This window comes from Lolium rigidum, chromosome 6 (genome assembly GCF_022539505.1).
Source record: "Lolium rigidum isolate FL_2022 chromosome 6, APGP_CSIRO_Lrig_0.1, whole genome shotgun sequence".
NCBI lineage: Eukaryota > Viridiplantae > Streptophyta > Magnoliopsida > Poales > Poaceae > Lolium > Lolium rigidum.
In genome coordinates, this window is record NC_061513.1 from 73868581 (window position 1) to 73891507 (window position 22927).

Consider the following 22927-nt stretch of genomic DNA (forward strand, 5'->3'; position numbering starts at 1 on the left):
CTTGTCAACGCTCCGCAGGATTGCGGCTGAGGCGGGCGAGGATCTGGCTCCGGAGTAGGATGACGGACTCTGGTGTACACCTTCGTCCTTTGCCGCCACCGCCTCCGCGGCCCGCCGCCGCCTGGTCCACCCACCCCCGCACGCTCACCACCAACGCCGCCCGCTGCCCACCAGCGCTTCGCCCTGCCAAAGCCCGCACAACCTCGCCCCACCGCTTCCGCCCATCTACGCCTGGCCCAGATCGCGTACCGCACCGCGCGCTCCGTCCGCCGCCCGCACAAGATCGTCACCATCGCGCGCGGACGGCCGGTCCGGGGACCCGAGAGCGGATTCGAAGGTTGACCCGCTCTCTCCCCCTTGCACCACTCGACATGGCGGCGCTCGAGCCCGAGACTCCCGCAGCTACCACTGCAAATCGCGCATCCGGCAGCGCGCCGCGTGGCGTCATCCTTGGGCGAACGCTAGCACTCGGGCAGTTCGCATGCCGACGAAGAGGCCGCCTGGAGCGAGCCCAATGAGGGCTCTGGGTTCCTATCAATGTCTTCATCGTTCCCAGGTACAGATAAATCCCCTATTTTTCAGTTCTTTTTTCTTGTCGTCTGGAGCTGCCTGCTTCTTGATTTGATTCGTGGATTTTCTGGACTTGTGGTGACCGCCATGGCCGCTCGAAAGTTTTCGGATTCTGCTTGAATACAAATCTACGATTTTAATGTGTGTTCGTTGACAAAATAGATATTTGATTGCTGAACTGAACGTAGCAGCATGAGCAAATGGGAGAGGGAGCAGTTCATGTTCGGCGCTACTGTGAGAGGACAAGAAAAATCTTTTATGGGACAATTGCAATCTGTGGAGAGAAGTGCACCATTAACCATCAGCTTTAACCTACACTGTTCTAGGTATTGCCTGGTATAAATTGATATTTTCTATTTATTGTGTCTTCATATAATTGCTGACTTCTGTTTCTGTATTGCTGTGTCTTGGACTCTTGGTCCTGGAGGAAGAACGGTGGCTGCTGTTGAGGAGGCAACGCAGAGGAGGTGGAGTAGGCCGGCCCCTTCTCCTCAATCGAGGATGCGATGGTGCCCTCCCGGGATCAGCAGAATGTGTGATGCACCCCAGTCCCCAGCCCCGCGCGCCCAAACCTCTCGGGATCAGCAGGGATAGAGGCAACAACCAGAACGCCACAACCTCGATCTTCGCGATGGTGGCAGCGACGACCAACGATCCATCTTGGCACAGCGATTGTCGACTCACCTCGGCTTATCAAGGTTTGGCACTTTGGCCTTAGGGCATCTCCAGCGGCGCGACATATTTTAATGTCCGCGAGCGTTCGTTTGCGTCGCGCTGCGGACGCAAAAATGACCGTTTTGACCGTTTTTGTCCGCGCGTCCGTTTGCGTCTGGGGTCTGCTCTAGTGGGGCGACGCATTTTTTTTCTTCCTTTTTTCCCTCTTCTCTATAACATTTTGAAACATGATTTTACACAAACTAACACATAGTTTGAAACATGGTTTACACAAACTAACACATAGTTTGAACCATGGTGGACACAAATATAATTTTTTTAAAAAAAGAAGCCAGTTGTGTTGATTTTCGTATGTTCGCTGCCAAGAAAGAACATTCGAGGGCACACCCAATCACCCAAGCTGGATAAAATCCAGCAGGAGGAGACGGTGTCCTTGTTGGTTCTACCGAGGAAGAACAGACAGAGACCTCCACTACTGGCTTCGTCTGGCCCGTAGCCAGATTCGTTGCAAAGAAAGAACACTCGACGTTCTAACTATTGGTGTTGGAGCCGGAGTCGTCGGTGTGGTAGTGCCTGCGGCAGGCTGTGTCGTCGAACACCTTGACGATCATCTCGCCATCCCCCCTCGTAGAGGAAGGTGAGCTGGCAGCCGGGCTCGAGCGCGAGGTCACGGGCGAACTTGTCCCACCCCGTGTTGCCCTGCCCGTCGAACAGGACCTCCACGGTCCAGCGGCAGAAGTTGCAGCTGGCCTCCCGTAGCTGCAAGTGCATCGGCTCGACGCCGTCGACGAACTCAGCGAACTTGTCCGGTAGCCGCTTGATGGCGAGTGGGTCATCGTACTTCCGTTCCGCACGACCGCCTATCTGGGCCGCTTGGGCCTAATCGTCATCACAATACATCGTTCGCTCATCCAACACCCCTCCCGTCGATTCCTCCCGCACACAGCGCCCTGACGCCTCTCCCTTCCCTGTGCCGAACAACAGGAAACCCTCTCGCAGCCGCCGCTCCTCCCTCGCATATCGTGCACCGCCGCTCGAAGACCCCTCCACCCCCAGTGCTTGCCGACGACCCCTCGTGCGCAAACCTCCTTCCGCCGTTCCTCGTCCTCCGCGCGGTGCCACCGCTAGCGCCCCGTGCTCTCCACGATCTGCATCTCGCCGGCGGCCACGCCTTCACGGAGTTCCGCGACTCGGCGCCGTCCTCCGAGAGTACCGATGGCGCCGCCACGGACGAGGCCGGGGAGCTCGACTTCGATGCCCGTTGACGGCCGTGGCGGCGCGCTGGTGCCACATGGACGATGCTCGTGCTGGCTCCGTCCTCCTGCCTCTCGCCTCCCTCCTCGGCCTCATTTCAGTTCTCGTTTTTTAGTTCTTTTGTTGGGGTCAGGAAGATCTGCTGCAGCTTATAACGAAGGACCCCTTCATATTTCTCTACAGGAAGAAGCTACATGCCGGTTTCTAGCTCTATTGTTTCTGAAAGTCAGGTAACTTCTTGAGTAGTTGTAGTGTTACCTTTTTTTGTCGAGATTGTTGTAGCGGCTGACAAGATTTAGTTTCTCTGCCATATTGATATGGCACGATCCATGCATTTCTCCTTATAGAACATTAATACTGTAGGCTGCAAGATGCGAAGTCATGTGAGTGATGCAAGAGATACTGGACCCATTTGAATGGAAAGGTCAATTGTTTTGTCACGTAGCTGGACAGAAAGTCTAGGCATAGCATGGTAAGCAGAATGGATTGCTTGTTCATCTGACTCGATTGCAATGAGAACTGTTTTAACGCTAATTTTTCTAACAAATTAACATTTTTGCAGGTCATACCAGAGAGCTTTTTGAACTATTTTGTATGGAAGTTGTCAAGAACCATCAAACTAGAAGCCCATGATGATAATGTATACGATGTCGGAATCACTGAGCTTAGAAACAAAACAATACTCAGATCTGGATGGGAGGCATTTGTCGATGCCCAATCATATAGCAGAGAAAGACTCGTTGATGTTCCGATACTGTGGAAGTGCTCGCTTCAAGGTCTTGTTCTTTGATTCCAGTGGTTGTGAGAAAGTGGTGTTCTGTGCTCGCATACAGAGCAATAGTGGTGAGCAAGAACCAAGCACATATTCTTAGGACGTGGAGGATCAGATGGATGCCAGAGTGGAAGCTCTATCTATTGAAGAAAACGAGCAAAGAAAGATGCACTTTCTCCATCCAGGTATTTGTCACGTTAACTTTACAACTGATTTGCAAATTTATATCACGTTATGTCGTTATATGGTAGGAGTACTATTTTACTGCAATTGCTCTTACTTCTGAAGCTGTTTGATTTACAGGAGAAGACAGTCCTCATGAGCGTGACTCTGATGAGTCGGATGAACACACAATCCATTAGCTTTTTCTCAAAATAGGAGTGTATAGCCTAATTATCTTAAAAAATACCCCATCATTAGCTTTCTTCTCAAGATACATTTGTTCTAATAGATAATTGAATATTGTTGTTTGTGCATGTTCCATGAAAATAAGCGAACGTAAAATTTTCGAACCTATTATCTGAAGTACTTGCTCACCTAGACCATCCGTAATTTGATAATAAACATTATCTGGTTTCATGCTCCATGATGCATTTCATACTAGAAAGCCTATTTCACTTTGCCTGTAGCTTGCTTCACATACTTGATGTAAGATATCATAGCAGAGTGCATCTTACATTTTGATGTCTTAAAAGGCGTATCATCGCAATGGTAAACTTTGTTGCATCATACTAGAAGAATGACACCATCGAGTTTCAAAAGATCTTAAAGGTCAGTGTTCTTTAACATATGTTTTTCGCTTGACTGCAGCAATCCTAAACCCTTCATTTATTTGTTCACTGATTCTTCTAGAATTGTTGCAACCATTCTTATTAAATCTTACAAACAGAGGTGTTAACTATCACACAACATGTTTGGCGCATGCCATAAACTTATGTGGTACCGGGGAATGCTTCTTACCACCACCACCCCCACTAATATCCCCGAGTTAAGACCAGATATGAGGTTGAATATAAATGTGTGGGAACTCAATGATATGAATCCAAACATTTCAAAAGTTTTGAAAGTAATGTTCCTTTGTCAATAGCAGGCAAGAAGCTTCTGATTATTAGAAACAGTTTGACGGACTTCAACAACAATGTCTACTATCTTCCATCCATTTTGTCATCATGTTTCCTCGACTACTTTAATGTCTAATGAAATAAATAAAAATACTTTTTTATTTGTAAGAAAGAGGGTAGCGCTGGGGCTAAATACCCTTCTCTGTTATTCTTACTGAAACTAAAGGTGCAACCAGCCCTTCTCTGTTATTCTTACTGAAACTAAAATATTTTTGTTGATCAATCATTATTTTTGGCTTGCCTCTGATTTATGCTCTTTCTTGTGCTTTCTTAGTAACAGAGTTTTTTACGGTTTTTCCATCGATGATATTATCAGTACAAACATTTAGAATGTTAAAAACCTCATATGGAACACTATCCTGAACTTGGATCCATTTCTCTTGCAAGTGCGAAGAAAATCCACTGTCTACAGTATTGTCACAATACACAAAACTTGGCAGGCCACACTAGATATCTGGTGTAATGGTGGATTATTGAGCAATAATCTTCAAGGTGAACAATCTAATATTTCATTCACATGTTATTTTGAGAAAATGGTTGTTAAAAATATGATTAGCCCCACCAGGTTCGATGGCCATATGCATTTGCTCTAATCCTAGCTCCGCCACTGGGACCGGGCATGGTTCACCAACACTCTGGACTCGTGGGGCCGGTACTGAGGCACGCGGTGCGGAAGGAAGCTGGGAAGATGGCAGCTCGTCGGACCGACGAGCAGGAGGAGGGCCATCCCAAGCCTCCCGATCTCTCTCCGCCGGCAACCCTCTCGCTCCTCTTCTCTTCCTAGCGGATAACAAATGCCCGAGGAGGGAGGATGCATGTGCTTGAACACACATCCCCGTTAAATCGTGCCTCTCTTTCTTCCATCTGGTATATTCTCTCATATCTATCTCTTTAACTTTTTTGGCTATATAAGAAGCATGTGCAGGAACGGTGGCTAGGACATGAGCACTACCATCAGCGGCAGCATGACCAGCAGTAGCACACGGTGGCGCAACACGAACAACATCAACAACGACATCATAGAGCGCTGAGTTGCATCACCTCGGGGGCCTAGATTCTGAAAATGTCTCGTGGCCTAGAACTTGGAACCATGCAGATACACAACAATGATGTTTTGTTATTGCGTTCAGTATTATCATGTTGTACATTATGATATCCCTGATTTATTTTAGATTTTCATAGTGACTTGTGAATTATATATGTGCACTGAAAAATGAATTTTGAGTACCCGTGACAACGCACGGGCATTTATACTAGTCAAAAGAAAAAGTTCTACAGACGTTTCCTCCGGTCCGTCGTACGTATTCCATTTCAACCCTTAAAGTTTTAGGAATCAACTCGTTGTCCACCGTACCTCTTCTCCTGTCCCCAGTCCAGACGACCTGAGCACCCACAACGCCCCTCACCCCCACCCCATCCTCGCGCGCCGCCGGCAGGAGCTCCGCCCGCCCCCCGTCGACACGCACCGCCGGCTAGGGCCCCGCGCGACCCCATGGAAGCGCGCCGCCGGCTGGGCCCTGCACACCCCCTATCCTCACACGCAGCAGGCCGAGACCGGCGCGAGTCTCCAGCTACCTCGCCCCCCGCGGTCAACTCTAGGGCACCGCCGCCGGTACCCCGTCCCCTCCTTGCAGCCAACACACTCATGGGCCTGCCTCTTACGAGGACGCGCTGCGCCGGCGAACGGTGGCGCTGGACGGGGATCTCCATCGCCTCCCTCGAACCCGCCGACAGCCTCCTCGCACGGGGCCACCGCCTCCATCCCCGTCGCACAACAGACCACGTGCTCCGCGGCGAAGCCCCGTCGCAGGAACGGGGCCGTCGAGGCGGCCGGACCGTCGTCGTGACTCGTGAAAGGTGGAAATTTTTCGGGGAGAGAAAAAGGGGCGTCATGGCGGCCGCGCCGCGCGACCGGCGGCGAAGGGGCCGCACTCCTGGGGCTGCCTCCGCGGCGGCCGCCGAAGACGACGGGGAGGAGCACCACCTCAACCCCTTCCTCTCCGACGAGGCGCCCTCGTCCTCGAGAATCCAGTTCAGGTGCGTGCTCACGTCCCGCGATTTGGTCTGTTCGTGCTGCTGCTGGTGCGCCTGTGGATAGTTTCATCGGGTTCTGTATGGCTGGGCGCAGGAACGTGGCGTCGCGGGCGCGGTGGGTGGAGGACGCCGGCGAGGCGGAGGTGCTTGACAGCAAGGGGAAGCTCTGGCTGACCACCGGTGTCACCAGGGGCGGCAAGCTCTACTACAACGTCGAGGAGATCGGGTACGCCACCTGTTCGATCAAATGCCGTACCAACGTAGAAAATGCAGCATTTCCCGGATTACTCATACTTGAATAATTTGATTGTGCCTTCCTATAACCTCCACTCTGTACTAGTTACATGATGCCCCACTAAAAAAACTTGAGAACTCATTGCTTGGTGGTTATGCATGAATCGCGTGACATGGCTTATGTTTTCAAATACTTCAACTTTCAGTTTGAGGCTTACTGGCTGATCAAACTATGCAGCTTCTTGGCAGAAAGAGGGGCACTGGTTCTTCTTGACGACGAGGATGAAACGATAGGACTGGAGGAAATCTATAAAAAGATTGCTGGCGGAAATTACGGGTGCTCCTGGGATGCCTTTCAAGCTTACAAGCACTTGAAGGTGCTTGGCTACATCGTTGGACGCTATGGTGTTCCCTGGACAGTGAAGCATAGCGGCACTTGTGAAGTCACCGATTCTCCCAAGAGTATGGCTGACACTGAGCGTTGCTCTGATAGAGCCAATGGTGCCTGCAATGACATCACCAAATTTCTCAAACAAATGCATATAGATGGGATATATCCATCCTTTGAAGTTCATCTACCAAACAGCAAATTTAAAAAGTCATGCCCGGGAGTTCCTATTTTCCTCCTATGTCTGCTAAGGTAATGTTACTTTTCTCAACACTTACAAACCTGTGCATTTACTCTTATAAACCTGGGCATTCATACAGTAGTTCATTGTCCTGTGAACTGTTTAGTACTAGTGTACAGTAGGGCCACATGGTTTAACTTTGTTTAGGATGTACTAGTTGAATCACTAAATTAGTTATCTTTTGACACAAGTGCATAAATTGTTTGTTGGGTGTTTGATATGATTTTAGTTATCTCTTGTTTGAAATGTTTGCTGGATTACTCATATACTAGAACATGGTGGCGCGCGTTGCCGCGCCCGATCATATTGAGAAAATATGATTGCGTTTATGACACTACAGACACATGACATTAACTTGATTGGTAATTACAGTGCATTGATAGAGGTGGCAAAGCATATGTCTCAAATTTGTAGATTGTCACAAAGAGTCGAAAACATATGACTAAATCATTCAATTAATACATACTTTAAAAAAACTCAGGTTTATCTCTCGAGCCTACAGAAGGACACCAAATATTTACTTCTTTCAATCAGGAGTAACATCTTATGGCTTCATGGCTTCGGAATATAGCTCTTTATCTCCGAGTCTATCTCAATGAACTGCAGAAGGTAGGATGCCTTTAGTTTTGGCATGCAATTATTCCTTCTGTACATGATATGATGGAATAATGCATGCCAAAATATTTAGCATGTGCTACCTAGTATCTAGTATTACATAACTTCAAAAGATGTGCATAGTACTACTCAATTAATCAACCACAAAACTGAGCACACTTTGGTACCTCCGTACCTGTACAATTACTGGCCACCCAAACAAAATGTTATCTTCTTGTAGCACATAAACATTGCTTTGGGAGTCCATGCATCATTTTGAAGCACTTCTAAAATTTGATAGAAATCGACTTGCTATGATTATAGACATTATGCCTACAAAGATCCTTGAACATAAGAAAACAAATTTGATAAAACATTACCAATTTAATCAGCAATTCTGCATACCTGAGGAAAGCATGAACGTTTGGCAAGCGCACAGTAGCATATTGAGTTCCTGCAAATAGAGTGGGTGTAAGGACAAGGCAGAGGGATGTGGACATGTGGTGGATATACCACAAAACACAGTGTGATTGATTCAACAGCACCTAACCTCGCATCCTTGCACCACTGAACCACAAAGCACCATGTCGTGTGCTGGCCTCCGTGCAGTAGCTAAGTAGGCTGACGTAGATGGTGATATGATGGCCTGTAGCTCGGCGACCATGTAGCAGCCAGTGAAGAGATCGACGTTCTCCAAGTGGAGCAGAACAGGAGGGAAGACGTGCCGATTTGAGCGTCGAGCGTAAGAGGGGCTGAGGCTGAGGTGCTGAGGCAGAGCATGCCCCTGCAGCCGGATTGGTGCTTGCCGGAGAAAGAAGACAATTGGGTGCAGCATATATATACGAGGGAAATCGAAGGCAAACAGACAGTAACGCGGTTGCACTAAAGGGATATTACAGCCTTGCGGAAACGCTCCAGTTTCAACTTTCAATGCAGCGCCGGCGGCGAGATCGGACTGAATAAAACGGCAGGAGGCGAAGGGACAAATACAGACTGGGCTGTATAGCCCGCTGGCCGGCCGAAAGTCCAGAGCTACCAAGGCCCATGCAACGTCGAGAAGGACGGCCAATCAACCTGTTTTAGGCCTGATTAACAACACAACTCCCAGGTCGGTCCCTGGAGTAGCGGCCCAGAGATGTTGCGGCGGCCTTGATGCGTCTGGCGATTGTGACGCTAGCAGGAGGACTGCCTAATCTTGTACGGTCGTAGACATGATCCGACGGCAGACGACCCAAAATGGCTGTGGAGAGGCCTAACAAGACCCATTTTACTGTTAACTAATATTCTGAAACATTTGTACATTTAGGCTTGGTGGATTTATCTATGTGGTGCTATAGGTTGTCTTTCTGTACACATGGATGTCTGTTTTGTGTTGTTAATTGTTTTTCTGTGCACATGGATTTATTTTTGCTTTGTTATATCAGTGGTTATGGTGTTCAAACTATATGAATGGAAGTAATTTAGGGTTGGTAAAGAAGCTGATGGGAAATTGTATTTCTAAGCGGATTTACAGTTAGTTGAGCCCTGTCTTGCAATCAAAATGTACGATCATGATTTCAAATGTTTGCATGCTTATCATGTGTCCATTACTCACATCTTATCGTACGTTCTCATTTTATTAACAACATTTTCCCAAAGGAACTAAGGAAGGAATTGTTGATTCTGATCATACAGTAGGTAATGAGATACACCAAGCCACAAAATGTGGAACAAAACTATCATAGAAGTTATATAAGTACCTAAGGAGATTCACGCAAGGCTACATTTTTTGGATAAACTTGACAGCACATAAGGCTTAGGTTCAGCAATTTATGGTTTAATTAATGTGCAGAGACAAGCCACCCTCAAGGGATGAACTGGAAACCGTGGAGAACAAGTTTGAAGGCATTCCTCTTAAATTCTGTCAAGTTGATAATGGACGTATCAGCTTTCTCTCCTTCGACAATGTTACACTTCCTAGTTTGCCCTGATAGGTAGCAGTAGGAATGATTGTTAGTTTTCGCCTGTTCTGATACTGTAAGCTATCAGTTCGGTCTACTTCTGTTCTGTTTGTAGTGAACTAATCCTTAATAAGGCTTGTTTGTTTCTTGTTCTGAACCACTACTATAGTGATTAGTGAACCGTCAACTATCTGGATGATGTTCATACGGTGCCACAAATATCACTCGCTCCTACATGACTGGCCAGAAACCACACTCAGTTTTGATTCTCACTATAGTGGCTACCGGAGACGACAAGAAAGGAAGAAGGTGTGGAGGAATACTTCACCACACAATTTATATGGCATAGAAAGTGCAGGTTAAATCGTGCGCTGATCATGTTAATACCCAAGAGACTGGATGCCATAGAAGTTGGAGATTACAGACCAATAAGCTTGGTGCGCAGTTTGTCCTAGCTGTTCTAAAAAAAAAACTCGTGAACAGTCTGCGCAATCAAATGTGTGAACTATTCAGCTCTAACCATCCGGCTTTATCAAATTTCTTGCGAGCAAAGGCAGGTGGCGAGGCAGATCAACTCCAGAAGGTGCAACGGTTTGTTTATCAGAATTGATATCTCCACCTTTGATTTGCTGTCTTGCCTTATCTTTTTGAAACTCTTTGTTTGCTGGGTTTCTCGGAGCGATGGCTAAGTATGATTGCTGCCCTAAAATTATTGTCAATGGTGTACCGGGCAGCAGGATTCGCCATGTTAGAGCATCTCCACCGGTAGCCTCCAAATAGGCGCCGGCAGGGGCGCCGGCACCTCCGTTTGGGGGACGCCGGCACAGTGTCCTCCATTTGGGGGAGCTACTCCCACACCGGCGCCCCCAAACATGCGGCCCCGATAGATAATTTGAATTTGAAATCTCAAACACAACCATAGAAATTCGAATAAGTCTACGAATATGAAGTTTGGGCTAACACACGGCCACCAAATACGAATAGGTTTTGGAATAAGAAGTTTGAGCCAACACATGGCCACCAGATCGCCGTTTCCGGCGCAAAAAAGGGCTTCCAAGCCATATGATCGCATGATCAAATGAAGGAGGTCACGGGCGGCGCAACCTCGACGACTTCCTCATCAGCGGCCGGCGGTAGCTCTGTCGCTGCAACAGGATCCACGGATCCACGGTCACCGGGGGAGGCATGAACGTCGACGGTGCCGGGGGAGACATGAACGGGGACGGTGCCTGGGGAGACATGAACGGGGACGGTGACAGTGTAGACATGAACGTGGACGGTGCCGGGGGAGACGCCGACGCAGCTCGCGCCACCATCACCTCTTGGCCGATGCGCTCGCGGTACATCTCGTGCCACGCCCGCGCCAAGGGGTCCATCTTCTCCATGTCGGCCATCAAGATCTTCTATTCTTGAGACATTTTGGCCAACGATAGCCGCGTCGCTTCGTTGGTGGCCTTCATGGCAGCGGCGTGAGCTTCCATCTTCGCCGCCTCCACCCTCTCCCTCTCCAACTCGATCTTGGCGTCTTGCTTGTCGAGGATGGCCTTCCACACGACGGCGGCTCTATCGGCAGCTTCCTTGTTCTCCACCGAGAACGAGGTGATCATCTTCGTGATGGAGGCGTCCATGGCTGCCAATACCGGCGCCGCATTCCTGTCGGCCTTGGCCTTCTTGTTGCCAATGGGGCGCCCGGAGGAGGCGCCGGCTGGATCGACCGGCCCATCTTCCCCGTCCTTCAAGAGAGTGGAGAGGAGGTCGTCCCATTTCTTGCAACCTTGGAGCTTGTTGTAGCAATGCATAAACGGGAAGTCTTTATCCTCGTTTTGGTGCTTGTACATATCGAGGGCTTGGAGCATCTAACAATATATGATGCAAAACAATGAAAAACAAGTTGGATCATCAATTCATATGCAACAACATTGATCATCAATTCATATGCAACAAGTTGGATCATCAATTCATATGCAACAAGTTGGATCATCAATTCATATGCAACAACATTGATCATCAATTCATATGCAACAACATTGATCATCAATTCATATGCAAATAAGATAGGCGTAGATCATACCCAATCCACCATCATCTTGCCGCTCTCCTTCCGTGTCTTGATCTTCTCATAGTAGCCGTGGAACTTGCTACACGCCGCCTTGATCAAGTTCCAACGGTGAGAGAGGGCACCCTCGTTCCGGTTCATCTCTATGGTGGTATAATCACCATAGTTCTTCTTCTCGTTGAAACAATCGAGGATGCGCTTGTAGTACTTGCCCCTGGGTTGGTTTGCGCCGGTGATGGGGCAAAAACTCACTTGCTTCCACGCCTCGATGAGGCACTCATCCTCCAAGGACCTCCACCTCGGACCACGAGTGCTGGCGGAACGCTTGCGCATCCTCCTCACGCTCGCGCCGGTCTCGGCGTCGATCAGCTCCTCCTGGACTTCCTCCTCAGCTTCGTCCTCGTCGGCCTCTTCTTCATAGTCATCGACCGGGGGTTCGTAGGCATGGCCGCGTATGATGCCGTTCAGGATCTCCTCGTCGCCGGCAATCTACGCATAAAGTTACAAACTTTCAGTCGCCGCCGGTGTCTACGATGCACACAACACATAGAAAGAAAGAAAACGCACCTCGTCCTGCCCCATGGACACGCCGGACGTGCTGTCGAACACCTGTTGGGTGCGCCTGCCGTCGTCGGGGAAGAGGTCGCGGGGAAGGCCGGTGTCGTCCGTCACGTGGCCCTGGGTTCGGCGCAGGTCAGGCGAATCGTTCAGGTCGGGGAAGCGGAAGGCGCCGCTGCCCCGAGCCGTTGAATCCGTCGAGAACGGGCCGTTGTTGTCGACGGTCATGTCGCTGTCCCCGAACTCAGGGGAGTAGCGGGCGCGGCCGTCCATCTGCGACAGCCGCATCTGCGAGATCGACGGCGCGTCCGCGGTGTACCCCGCGTAGTAACTCGACGACGACGGGGAGCTCGAGATGCTGTTCAGGCCGCCGCCCAAGCTCAGGCGCACTTCCGCAGAGGCCACCGCTTTCGCTGCTTCGAGGGCGGCGATGCGGCGCCTCCTACGGTCGACCGTGATGAAGGCGCGACGTTCCATCTCCGTCTCCCAGTCCTCCTGCGACATGGTCGCCGGCTTCTCCTTCGGCGCGATGGTGCGCGTCTTTGGTGGCGCCTTCGTCGGTGCCTTCGCTGCCTTCACCGGAGCCTTTCTCTTCGGTGCCATGGCGCGGCGGCGAGGGTTTTTCGGGTTGGAGGCTGGATGGGAGATGGAGCGGCTGGCGGGAGAAATGAGCGGCGGAGGGGACGGGGTTTTGGGGGAGAAGATGTATATTTTATTGGTGTGTGGCTGACAGGCGGCTCCCACGCCCAAAATTTTCAGCCTCGCGAGGCGCCGGCACGCCCGATTCGCGCCCTTGGCGGAGGGGCCGACACGAGGTTGCCGGCGCTTCTATTGGGCTCCAAAAATCGCCGCCGCCGTTTGGGGCGCGCCGGTGCGAGCCCATTTTCCCTCCCGGCCCCCAAAAACCTATCGGGGCCGTTATCGGGGGTGCCACTGGAGATGCTCTTAGAAGTTCTGACTGCGTTTAGGGCATCTCCAACGGGGCGACGTATTTCAGCGTCCGAAAATGTCTGCGCGCGTCCGTTTGGGTTGGCCGAAATGGTCGAAATCGATCGCGCGTCCGTTTGCGTCGGAGGTGGCTCCAGCGGACGACACATTTTTTTCTCGAAATTCCATTTTTTATATCATGAAAACAAAAATTACATAGTTAAAGACATGGAAAAAAACCCTAAACGCCTGCGCCTACTGGTTCTCCTCGTCGCTTTCGATCACGACGAGCTCCGGTACCATGCACGGCCAGTTGGGAACCGGCGGAACGTACGCCGGGCGCACCGACGGTGCTGGAGGTGGAGGAGCCCAAGCCTGTGGTGGAGGTGGATGTGGAGGCGCCCAGGCCTGTGGCGAAGGTGGAGGAGCCCAGGCTTGAGGTGGGGGCCCCCACGGGTTGTACGGCGGAGGTGGAGGCGGCGGTTGAACCGGTGACGTGGCCGAGTCCTGTAGCGCCAGTCGTAGGGCTTCATCCTCCAACAGGCCCGGCGGCATGATGCCGGTGGCTTACCGGGGCAGCGGCGGCTGCACAGGTCGGTCGTTCTCCGAGGCGAGACGCCGAGCCTCGCGATCTCGTCGTCCGTCATGTTGTCCGGGTACTTGTAGCGACCCAGGAAATACCCCTATTAGATTTTGATTGTTCTTTTTTCCTTTTGTGCATCATCATGGCATATGCATCATATCATCCATGTTTTTAGTACATAAAATTATTTTTATAAACCCGAGCTTGTTGCTTTTCCCTCTCATATGTTTTATTTAAAAACCCTTTCTCCCTTATCTTATTTTTCCAAACCCAAAATATTATTATTTTAGATATGTTAAAAATTAATTTCAAACCTATCTTCAAAATAGTTTTAAAATAAAACAGAAAAGGGAAACCTAGCTAATCTAATCTGGACCTCTCTTTCTCTTCTTAGCCTCTTCTTTTCTTTCCCGGAGAAGCCAAGCTAGCCCAGCCCATCTTCTGGCCCGTACCTCTTCGAGCGGAGACGCTCGCTCGGCTGTCCTCCTCCTCCACCTCACGCACGAAGCGTGCCTCTCTTTTCCCCCATGGCCGACGTCACCCTCCACCACCACCTCCTTTTCCCCTCCCTTTAATCCCCATCCGAGCTGGAGAAAACCCTAGCGCCCTCCTCTTCCTCCCAATCGCGCCGCCACCACTCTCTTCTTCATCCCCACATTTTCCTGTGTTCTCTGTGAGGAAACGAAGCAAGAGCACCACCACCTCCCCGCCATGGCGCCGCCGCTACCGGCTACCCCTCGACAAGCCGAAGTCACCCGTAGATGCGCCTCGTCCTCCTCTTCAACCTGCTCCAAGGAATCGAGCCGGGGCTCGCTCAATCGGCGGTGAAGTCGCCGATTCCGCCTCCAACTCCGGCGAGTAATTCGTCAATTCCATCCTCCCTCGTCCTCCTCCGGCCAAACCGAGCACATCTCCGGCTTCCCCGTGTTCAGGCGCACCCTCGACGCCCTCGCGATCGTCCTCTTTCGCTCGCAGACGTCAAGTCCTTCTCCAGCCAGGGATAGATTAATAGGGATCCCTCCCTAGATAATAAGTTGCATACACAGCAGCCAACATATTAACAGGTTCGAGGTTCTTCACAACACCATCATACTAACAACATAACAACAAGGGATCCCTAGCTAACAACAAAATAGAAGCAGCTTTGCAGCAGCAGCACACGTCCAGGACTCCGCCTACCCCATCTGCCTCTGCCTCCACTTGTTGCTCCCCTTGGGATCCTTGGGCTTGAGCGGAGGCATGCGCCCGACGGAGATCTCCACCCGCTGGATGCTGCGGAGGTGCATGCCGAGCGCCACGTGCTTGGAACGGAAGGAGTAGGGGTTCACCGTCGAGCCGACCTTGGGGAAGGTGTTGCCGATGTTCTCGGCATGCGTGATGAGGCAGTTGAAGTCAGTGCCGCCGAGTCTCCTAGTGCAGAAGGGGCACCTGTAGACACCCTTGGCGAAGTAGGAGACGTACTGGCCGACCTGCAGCCTCCGCAGCACCTGGCGAGTCTTGACGTCCTGGTGCTCTTCGTTGCTGCCAACGTCGCTGCCAGACAGCTGATCCATATCAAACGGGAACTATGAGTGAATGAGTTGCAACGATGACTAACGTGCATGATAACAAAGTAAGGAAAAACAGAGCCAGCCTCTGTTAGAGTGGACACGATTATATGTCTACAGGGAAGGTGTTAGCGAACCAAAGCTCATGCACAACAGATTTGTACACATCAATGGTTCACTGAATCCTCCCTGTAAAAATTTGTGCCCAACGATTCATCATAGGCAAAGAAACAGATTCCAGATCTGAATTTGAACAGATTCCAGATTATTTGCAAAATTAAACGGTTGATATCTTTTGATTCGTGCATAAAGTAACTGATCGAGATCCCATGATTACTTGCATAAATTAACTGATTGAGATCTCATTTTTACTTGCATAAATAAACCGAACGACCGAACTCCAAATCATAAACGAAATCAAGAAGGGATCAAAGCAAAATGGAATAAAATCGGCGCAAATATTAACCCAATACTCAACCATCTACAGATCGGCACTGATAGTTACTAGGGAACCAGCAAAAATAGGGTTCAAAAAGGAATGAGGAACAAAAAAGGGAGCAAACCATAGTTACCTCGTTCCATGGGTCGTCCATGCAGGTGTCGTAGGGGTTCGAAGGTGAGATGTACGGCACCGGCTCATAGGGGTCCCATCCCGGCGGGATCCGACCGCCACCGGCGGCGGCGACGGCCTTTGAGGGGACGGCATCGAAGAGGGAGGCGTCGCGCTTCGAGCCGACGGCGTCATGGACGATGGGATTCGCATTCTCCTTGTCCATCTCGCCGGTAGAGAGGGAGAGGGTTTTTTTTGCTTTGGAGAAGATGATGGGACGTGAGAGGCGTTGTTGCATGAGCGAGTGAGAGTTACAGAGATAGTGCGAGGAGGCGTCTATAAAGGCGAGGGGTGGTTAATGCGACCCGCGTCCTACGCGTCTACCATTGAACGTCTGCACGTCTTGGGCTTCTGCAACGCGACACGCGTCCACGATTGCACGTCTTCGACTTCTGCACCGCGACTCGCGTCAGTACGCGTCAACAATTGCACGTCTTCCACTTCTGCACCGCAACACGCGTACTCGAGTCTAACCCTGGAAATTTAGATATACTCTCGAGTCTTATACTAGCATTTTTTTGTGTGCTCAGTTTTCCCCTTGAGTACTAATACTGGCTAGTGCAATATACTCAGTTTTACCTCAAGTGTCAACAAATGGGATTAACTAGTTAAATGAGTCAACAAATGGGATTATTAGGCTTACTTATTCGTTTTCACGTGTTAAACTTGTCTAGACCAAGATTCAAATGGGCAGAAAATTCAAAAATAACAGAAAAATGAAAAACCAAAGCACATAGTCTTCTTATGTCATATAGTAAGCATTAAAGTTGATAAACAAGGTCTAGACATATTCAAACCATACAAATCATGTATCTACCCCCTAACCTCTAAACTCTGTCTTATGAAGTCAAGCATGAAGAGAAGTGGTTTTGGGTTTCAAACATGGAAATTTCAAAAACCTCCCAAAAACTTCATTTTAGAGTGACTAAGAAGGATACATGCTTTCCTTTTCATTTTCATGTTTTAAACTTGTTTAAATCTTGGTCAAACCTAGGATTTGACCAAGATTCAAATGGGCATCAAAATTTAAAAAAATCAGAAAAATGAAAAACCAAAGCACGTAGTTTTCTTATGTCATATATATAGTAAGCATTCAAAAGTTGATAAACAAGGTCTAGACAATTCAAATAAGACAAATCATGTATCTATACCCCTAACCCTTAAACTCTGTCTTATGAAGTCTAGCATGATGAGAAGTCGTTTTGGGTTTCAAACATGGAAATTTCAAGAACATCCCAAAAGCTTCATTTTAGAGTGACTAAGAAGGATCCAGGCTTACCTTTTCATTTTCATGTTTTAAACTTGTTTAAATCTTGGTCAAACCTAGGATTTGACCAATATTCAAATTGGCATAAAATAAAAAAATAAAATAAAATAAAAACCAAAGCACATAGTCTTCTTATGTCATATAGTAACCATTCAAGTTCATAAACAAGGTTTAGACATATTCAAAGTAGACAAATCATGTACCCCCTAACCCTAAACTATGTCTTATATATGAAGTCAACCATGAAGAGAAGTGTGGCTTTGGGTTTCAAACATGGAAATTTCAAAAACCTCCCAAAAGCTTCATTTTAATTAGACTAACTTATTAATTAAGAAGGATCCAGGATTAATTACATTTTCATTGTCATGTTTTAAACTTGTTTAAATCTTGGTCAAACCTGGGATTTAACCAAGATTCGAATGGGCATAAAAATTCAGAAAAAAATCGTAAGAATGAAAAACCAAAGCACATAGCCTTCTTATGTCATATAGTAAGCATTCAAATTGATAAACAAGGTTTAGACATGTTCAAACCAGAAAAATCATGTATCTACCCCTAACCCTAAACTATGTCTTATGAAGTCAAGCATGCATGAAGAGAAGTGGTTTTGGGTTTCAAACATGAAAATTTCAAAAACCTCCCAAAAGCTTCATTTTAGAGCGACTAAGAAGGATCGATGCTTACCTTTTCATTTTCATGTTTTTAACTTATTTGAATCTTGGTCAAATCCTAGGTTTGACCAAGATTTAAACAAGTTTAAAACATGAAAATGAAACGGGAAGTCTGTATCCTTCTTAGTCACTCTAAAATGAAGCTTTTGGGATGTTCTTGAAATTTCCATGTTTGAAACCCAAAACCACTTAAGACGAAGTTTATGGTTAGGTGTAGATACATGATTTTTCTTGTTTGAATATGTCTAGACCTTGTTTATCAACTTGAATGCTTATGACATAAGAAGGCTATATATGTGCTTTGGTTTTTCATTTTTTGATTTGTTTCGAATTTTTTAAGCCCATTTAAATCTTGGTCAAATCCTAGGTTTGACCAAGGTTTAATCAAGTTTAAAACATGACAATGAAAAGGTAAGCATGAATCCTTTCTTAGTCACTCTAAAATGAAGGTACTTGAAATTTTTATGTTTGAAACACAAAACCCCAGTTCTCTTCATATGTTTGACTTCATAAGACAGAGTTTAGGGTTAGGGGTAGATATGATACATGATATTTCTGGTTTGAATATGTCTAGACCTTGTTTATCAACTTGAATGCTTACTATATGACATAAGAAGGCTATATATGTGCTTTGGTTTTTCATTTTTTTAATTTTATTTGAATTTTTACGCCCGTTTGAATCTTGGTCAAATCCTAGGTTTGACCAAGGTTAAAACAAGTTTAAAAATGGCAATGAAAAGGTAAGCATGGATCCTTCTTAGTCACTCTAAAATGAAGCTTTTGGGAGGTTTGTGAAATTTCCATGTTTGAAACCCAAAATCACTTCTCCTCATACTTAACTTCATAAGACAAAGTTTAGGGTTAGGGGGTAGATACATGTTTTGTGTGGTTTGAATATGTCTAGACCTTGTTTATCAACTTGAATGCTTACTATATGACATAAGAATACTATGTCCTTTGGTTTTTCATTTTTCTGATTTTTTTAATTGTTATACCCATTTGAATCTTGGTCAAATCCTAGGTTTGAGCAAGATTTAAACAAGTTTAAAACATGAAAATGGAAAGCTAAGCATGAATCATTCTTAGTCACTCTAAAAATCTTTCGGTCTGCAGAAGAGTCGAATCCGCAATCAGTAGTTACAAAAGCGACCCACCTTAGGGATGGATAATAAGACTTGGGCAATATAAACGTTGATACTTACTTTGTGATACTAAAATATATGTATCTAGACATATTTCAGTTGTAGATACATCCATTTTAACATCAAGTAATATGGATCGGAGGACTAGCTAAAGAACAATGAGAGGCGGTGTTTCTCTCCCCCAGCCTACTTGGCGGAGTGGCCCTCCATCAGGTCATGTGGTGATTCCGCTTCTCTCGTTGGAATTCCTTATCCCCCAGCCTACTCGGCGACGTGCGCTCCTCAGTGACCTGCGCGAGGGCGCCTCGGCGACCTACGCAAAGGTGGCTGGACTCGGAGCGCATCGACTTCCTTCGGCGGTGCCGGGATTGGATCGACCATCCCGCGCGTGTCCTCCACCATATTGTTTTTCTTCAAGATGCTGTCATCCATCATCTTCTTCACCGCATCATGTTGGGTGTTGAGGCTCCCGTTGAGAGCTTGAACGCACCTGTTTGATAGCTCGACGTTTTCTTCGCGAAGAAAGCCGCACTCGATCTTAAGCATCAAATTCTCGCCCTTGAGCTTCTTGATGACAGAGTTCGTTTCCTCACTTGATGGAACGCTCACATCATGCAGCTTGCCCCGGCCGGTGACCTCGTCCTTCAAAGTATCGACATCATCGCGAAAGTTGGAGGCGAGTTCCACGAGAGTTTTAAGCTCATCTCTGAAACACGCCGATGCTTCCTGCATGGCAATATCATCAGTACCGAAACAAAGTGACGAGAGGAAGACGAAAATGTCCAATCGGTGGTAACCTCTAAGCGCAGGAGACAGGGGTTGAAGTCGTCATGAGAAGATGTCAGGGTGCGTCGTGGGGCACTGAGATATGTATAAAAAGGATTAATACGGAATAAAGAGTTGGGACCTCCGGGCCAGGAAGAATCAAGAAACATGGCGATGGAAACCAACCAGGAATCTTCGACCGCACGATGGACGCCGTTCCGAGACGAGCGCGAAGCAGGGCCTTCGTTTTCTGGCGGGCCCTTTCTCGCGGCCAGCATCTGGATAGACCGCCGGCGGGAACTCTCCGCGTCCTTGGTCAACACTAGATGGTGCTTCTTCAAGCGAGATGGTGGCCTTGACTTCGGAGGCATCGCTGGAAGTGGAAGGATACTGGAAGTGAAGCAAGAAGGGGATGGAAGAAGTACTCCCCCCTATTAAAACCAGACAGCCGTCTCCTGCCCTTGCTTCGAGCAACCTGGTCCGCCCATCCTAAATCAACGGCCGAGAGGGGGCTCCCTTGCGAGTTGAGATCCAGTGACTTTACCCAACAGAAGTTACCATGAACTTTACCTATACGAGCCATCAGATTAAGATACAACGCACATGGTTGATCTAAAATTTGAAATTAAATTTATGTTGCTCAGAAAAAACAGAAAAACTTTACATTAAGACGTATTCTCGGAAAGTTCCAGTCCATTTAAAAATTTAGTTTAGTTTAAGTTCGAAATTTGGATCAACAGCGAGCGTTGGATCTTGATCGAATGGCTCACGTGTGTAAAGTCGCATGGTGACTTCTCTTAGTGAAGTCACTGGATCTCAGTCCGCGAAGTGTCAGGACGCGGGAGCAGAAGCAAATGAATTGAGAGCGGTCCGGAGTATCCTATCCGCCCACTGTAAATCAACGGGACAGAGCGGCTACCTTCTCTTCGAAAGCTCTGGCGCGCAACCCGAGGAATGGGCATCTGTCGGCTAGTATAGAATTTTATAGCACGCCATTAATCGAGCTAGCAGTACTGTACTACTGACTACTACTACTCTGATGGACGTCCAAAGCTCTGAATAGTCAGTGGAAACAATGAATGCGTGCCAGGGTAGTACTACTGTAGTAGTGAAGCAATTGGGATTATCTGGAGCAAGTACGGAGTACCGAGTACAGTACTACAAAAGTGCTGTTCGTTGTTTTCGCAGTTCATTTTAGCGTAACGTCCAGGTTGTTGTCGAACCAGCTGTTAGATTTTGGGTAATTATTGTTAAGTTGCTGCTTCTTAATTAAAATTTATCAAAGTCATGTAGACTAGATCGATTTGTGAGAACATCCCAAAAGCTTCATTCATTTTAGAATGACTAAGAAGGATCCATTCTTACCTTTTCTTTTCATGTTTTAAACTTGTTTAAACCTTGGTCAAACCTAGGATTTGACCAAGATTTAAATGGGCATAAAAATTCAGAAAAAATCAAAAAATGAAAAACCGAAGCACATATATAGCCTTCTTATGTCATATAGTAAGCATTCGAGTTGATAAAAACTCTGTCTTATGAAGTCAAACATATGAAGAGAACTGGTTTTGGGTTTCAAACATGGAAATTTCACAAACCTCCCAAAAGCTTCATTTTAAAGTGACTAAGAAGGATCCAGGCTTACCTTTTCATTTTCATTTTTTAAACTTGTTTAAACCTTGGTCAAACCTAGGATTTGACCAAGATTAAAATGGGTATAACAATTCAAAAAAACCGGAAAAAAACCAAAGAACATAGTATTCTAATGTCATATAGTAAGCATTCAAGTTGATAAACAAGGTCTAGACATATTCAAACCAAACAAATCATGTATCTACCCCCTAACCCTAAACTCTGCCTTATGAAGTCAAGCATGAAGAGAAGTGATTTTGGGTTTCAAACATGGAAATTTCAAAAACCTCCCAAAAGCTTCATTCATTTTAGAGTGACTAAGAAGGATCCATGCTTACCTTTTCATTGCCATGTTTTAAACTTGTTTTAACCTTGGTCAAACCTAGGATTTGACCAAGATTCAAATGGGAGTAAAAATTCAGAAAAATTCAAAAAAAATGAAAAACCAAAGCACATATATAGCCTTCTTATGTCATATATATAGTAAGCATTCAAGTTGATAAACAAGGTCTAGACATATTCAAAGCAGAAATATCATGTATCATCCACCCCTAACCCTAAACTCTGTCTTACGAAGTCAAGCTTGAAGAGAAGTGGTTTTGGGTTTCTAACATTAAAAGTATCCTCCCGAAAGCTTCATTTTGGAGTGACTAAGAAGTATCGGTGCTTAATTACCTTTTCATTTTCATGTTTTAAACTTGTTTAAATCTTGTCAAACCTAGGATTTGACCAAGATTCAAATGGGTGAGTATAACAATTCAAAAAAATCAGAAAAATGAAAAACCAAAGCACATAGTCTTCTTATGTCATATAGTAAGCATTCAACAAGTTGATAAACAAGGTCTAGACATATTCAAACCAGTCAAATCATGTATCTAACCCTAACCCTAAACTTTGTCTTATGAAGTCAAGCATGAAGAGAAGTGGTTTTGGGTTGCAAACATGGAAATTTCACAAACCTCCCAAAAGCTTCATTTTACAGTGACTAAGAAGGATCCAGGCTTACCTTTTCATTTTCATTTTTTAAACTTGTTTAAATCTTGGTCAAACCTAGGATTTGACCAAGATTCAAATGGGCATAAAAAATCAGGAAAAAATCAAAAAATGAAAAAACAAAGCACATATATAGCCTTCTTATGTCATATATATAGTAAGCATTCAATTAAGTTGATAAACAAGGTCTATACATATTCAAACCAGAAAAAGCATGTATCTACCCATGCATAACCCTATACTTTGTTTTATGAAGTCAAGAATTAAGAGAAGTGGCTTTGGGTTTCAAACATGGAAATTTCAAAAACCTCCCAAAAGCATGTATCTACCCCTAACCCTAATCTTTGTCGTATGAA

At 46.9% G+C, this 22927-nt stretch overlaps 2 protein-coding genes across 10 annotated transcripts; both read left to right on the forward strand.

The window, feature by feature from the left end:
* Nucleotides 1–379: 379 nt before the first annotated feature.
* LOC124666540 lies at nt 380–4228 on the forward strand. 8 transcript variants are annotated; one of them, XR_006990923.1, is made up of 7 exons: nt 380–556; nt 733–896; nt 998–1268; nt 2683–2729; nt 2863–2971; nt 3062–3456; nt 3575–4228. XR_006990923.1 is itself a non-coding variant. In XM_047203882.1 (4 exons), exons 1-4 carry the CDS (start codon nt 763–765, stop codon nt 3287–3289), a joined length of 489 nt encoding a protein of 162 aa, XP_047059838.1. In that variant the 5' UTR covers nt 567–762; the 3' UTR covers nt 3290–4228. The 8 variants fall into 8 exon arrangements, 1 of the variants encoding a protein (XP_047059838.1); XR_006990921.1 differs by having other exon boundaries at nt 381–556; nt 762–896; XR_006990925.1 differs by lacking the exon at nt 380–556 and adding an exon at nt 593–628.
* Nucleotides 4229–5908: 1680 nt separating this feature from the next.
* LOC124666771 lies at nt 5909–10010 on the forward strand. Of its 2 annotated transcripts, XM_047204098.1 has the most exons (5): nt 5909–6429; nt 6521–6652; nt 6899–7300; nt 7771–7898; nt 9715–9826. In XM_047204098.1, the coding sequence occupies exons 1-4, from the start codon at nt 6038–6040 to the stop codon at nt 7886–7888; spliced, it is 1044 nt and encodes a 347-aa protein (XP_047060054.1). In that variant the 5' UTR covers nt 5909–6037; the 3' UTR covers nt 7889–7898; nt 9715–9826. The 2 variants fall into 2 exon arrangements, with proteins under 2 accessions (XP_047060054.1, XP_047060053.1); XM_047204097.1 differs by lacking the exon at nt 7771–7898 and having other exon boundaries at nt 5911–6429; nt 9715–10010.
* Nucleotides 10011–22927: the final 12917 nt, after the last annotated feature.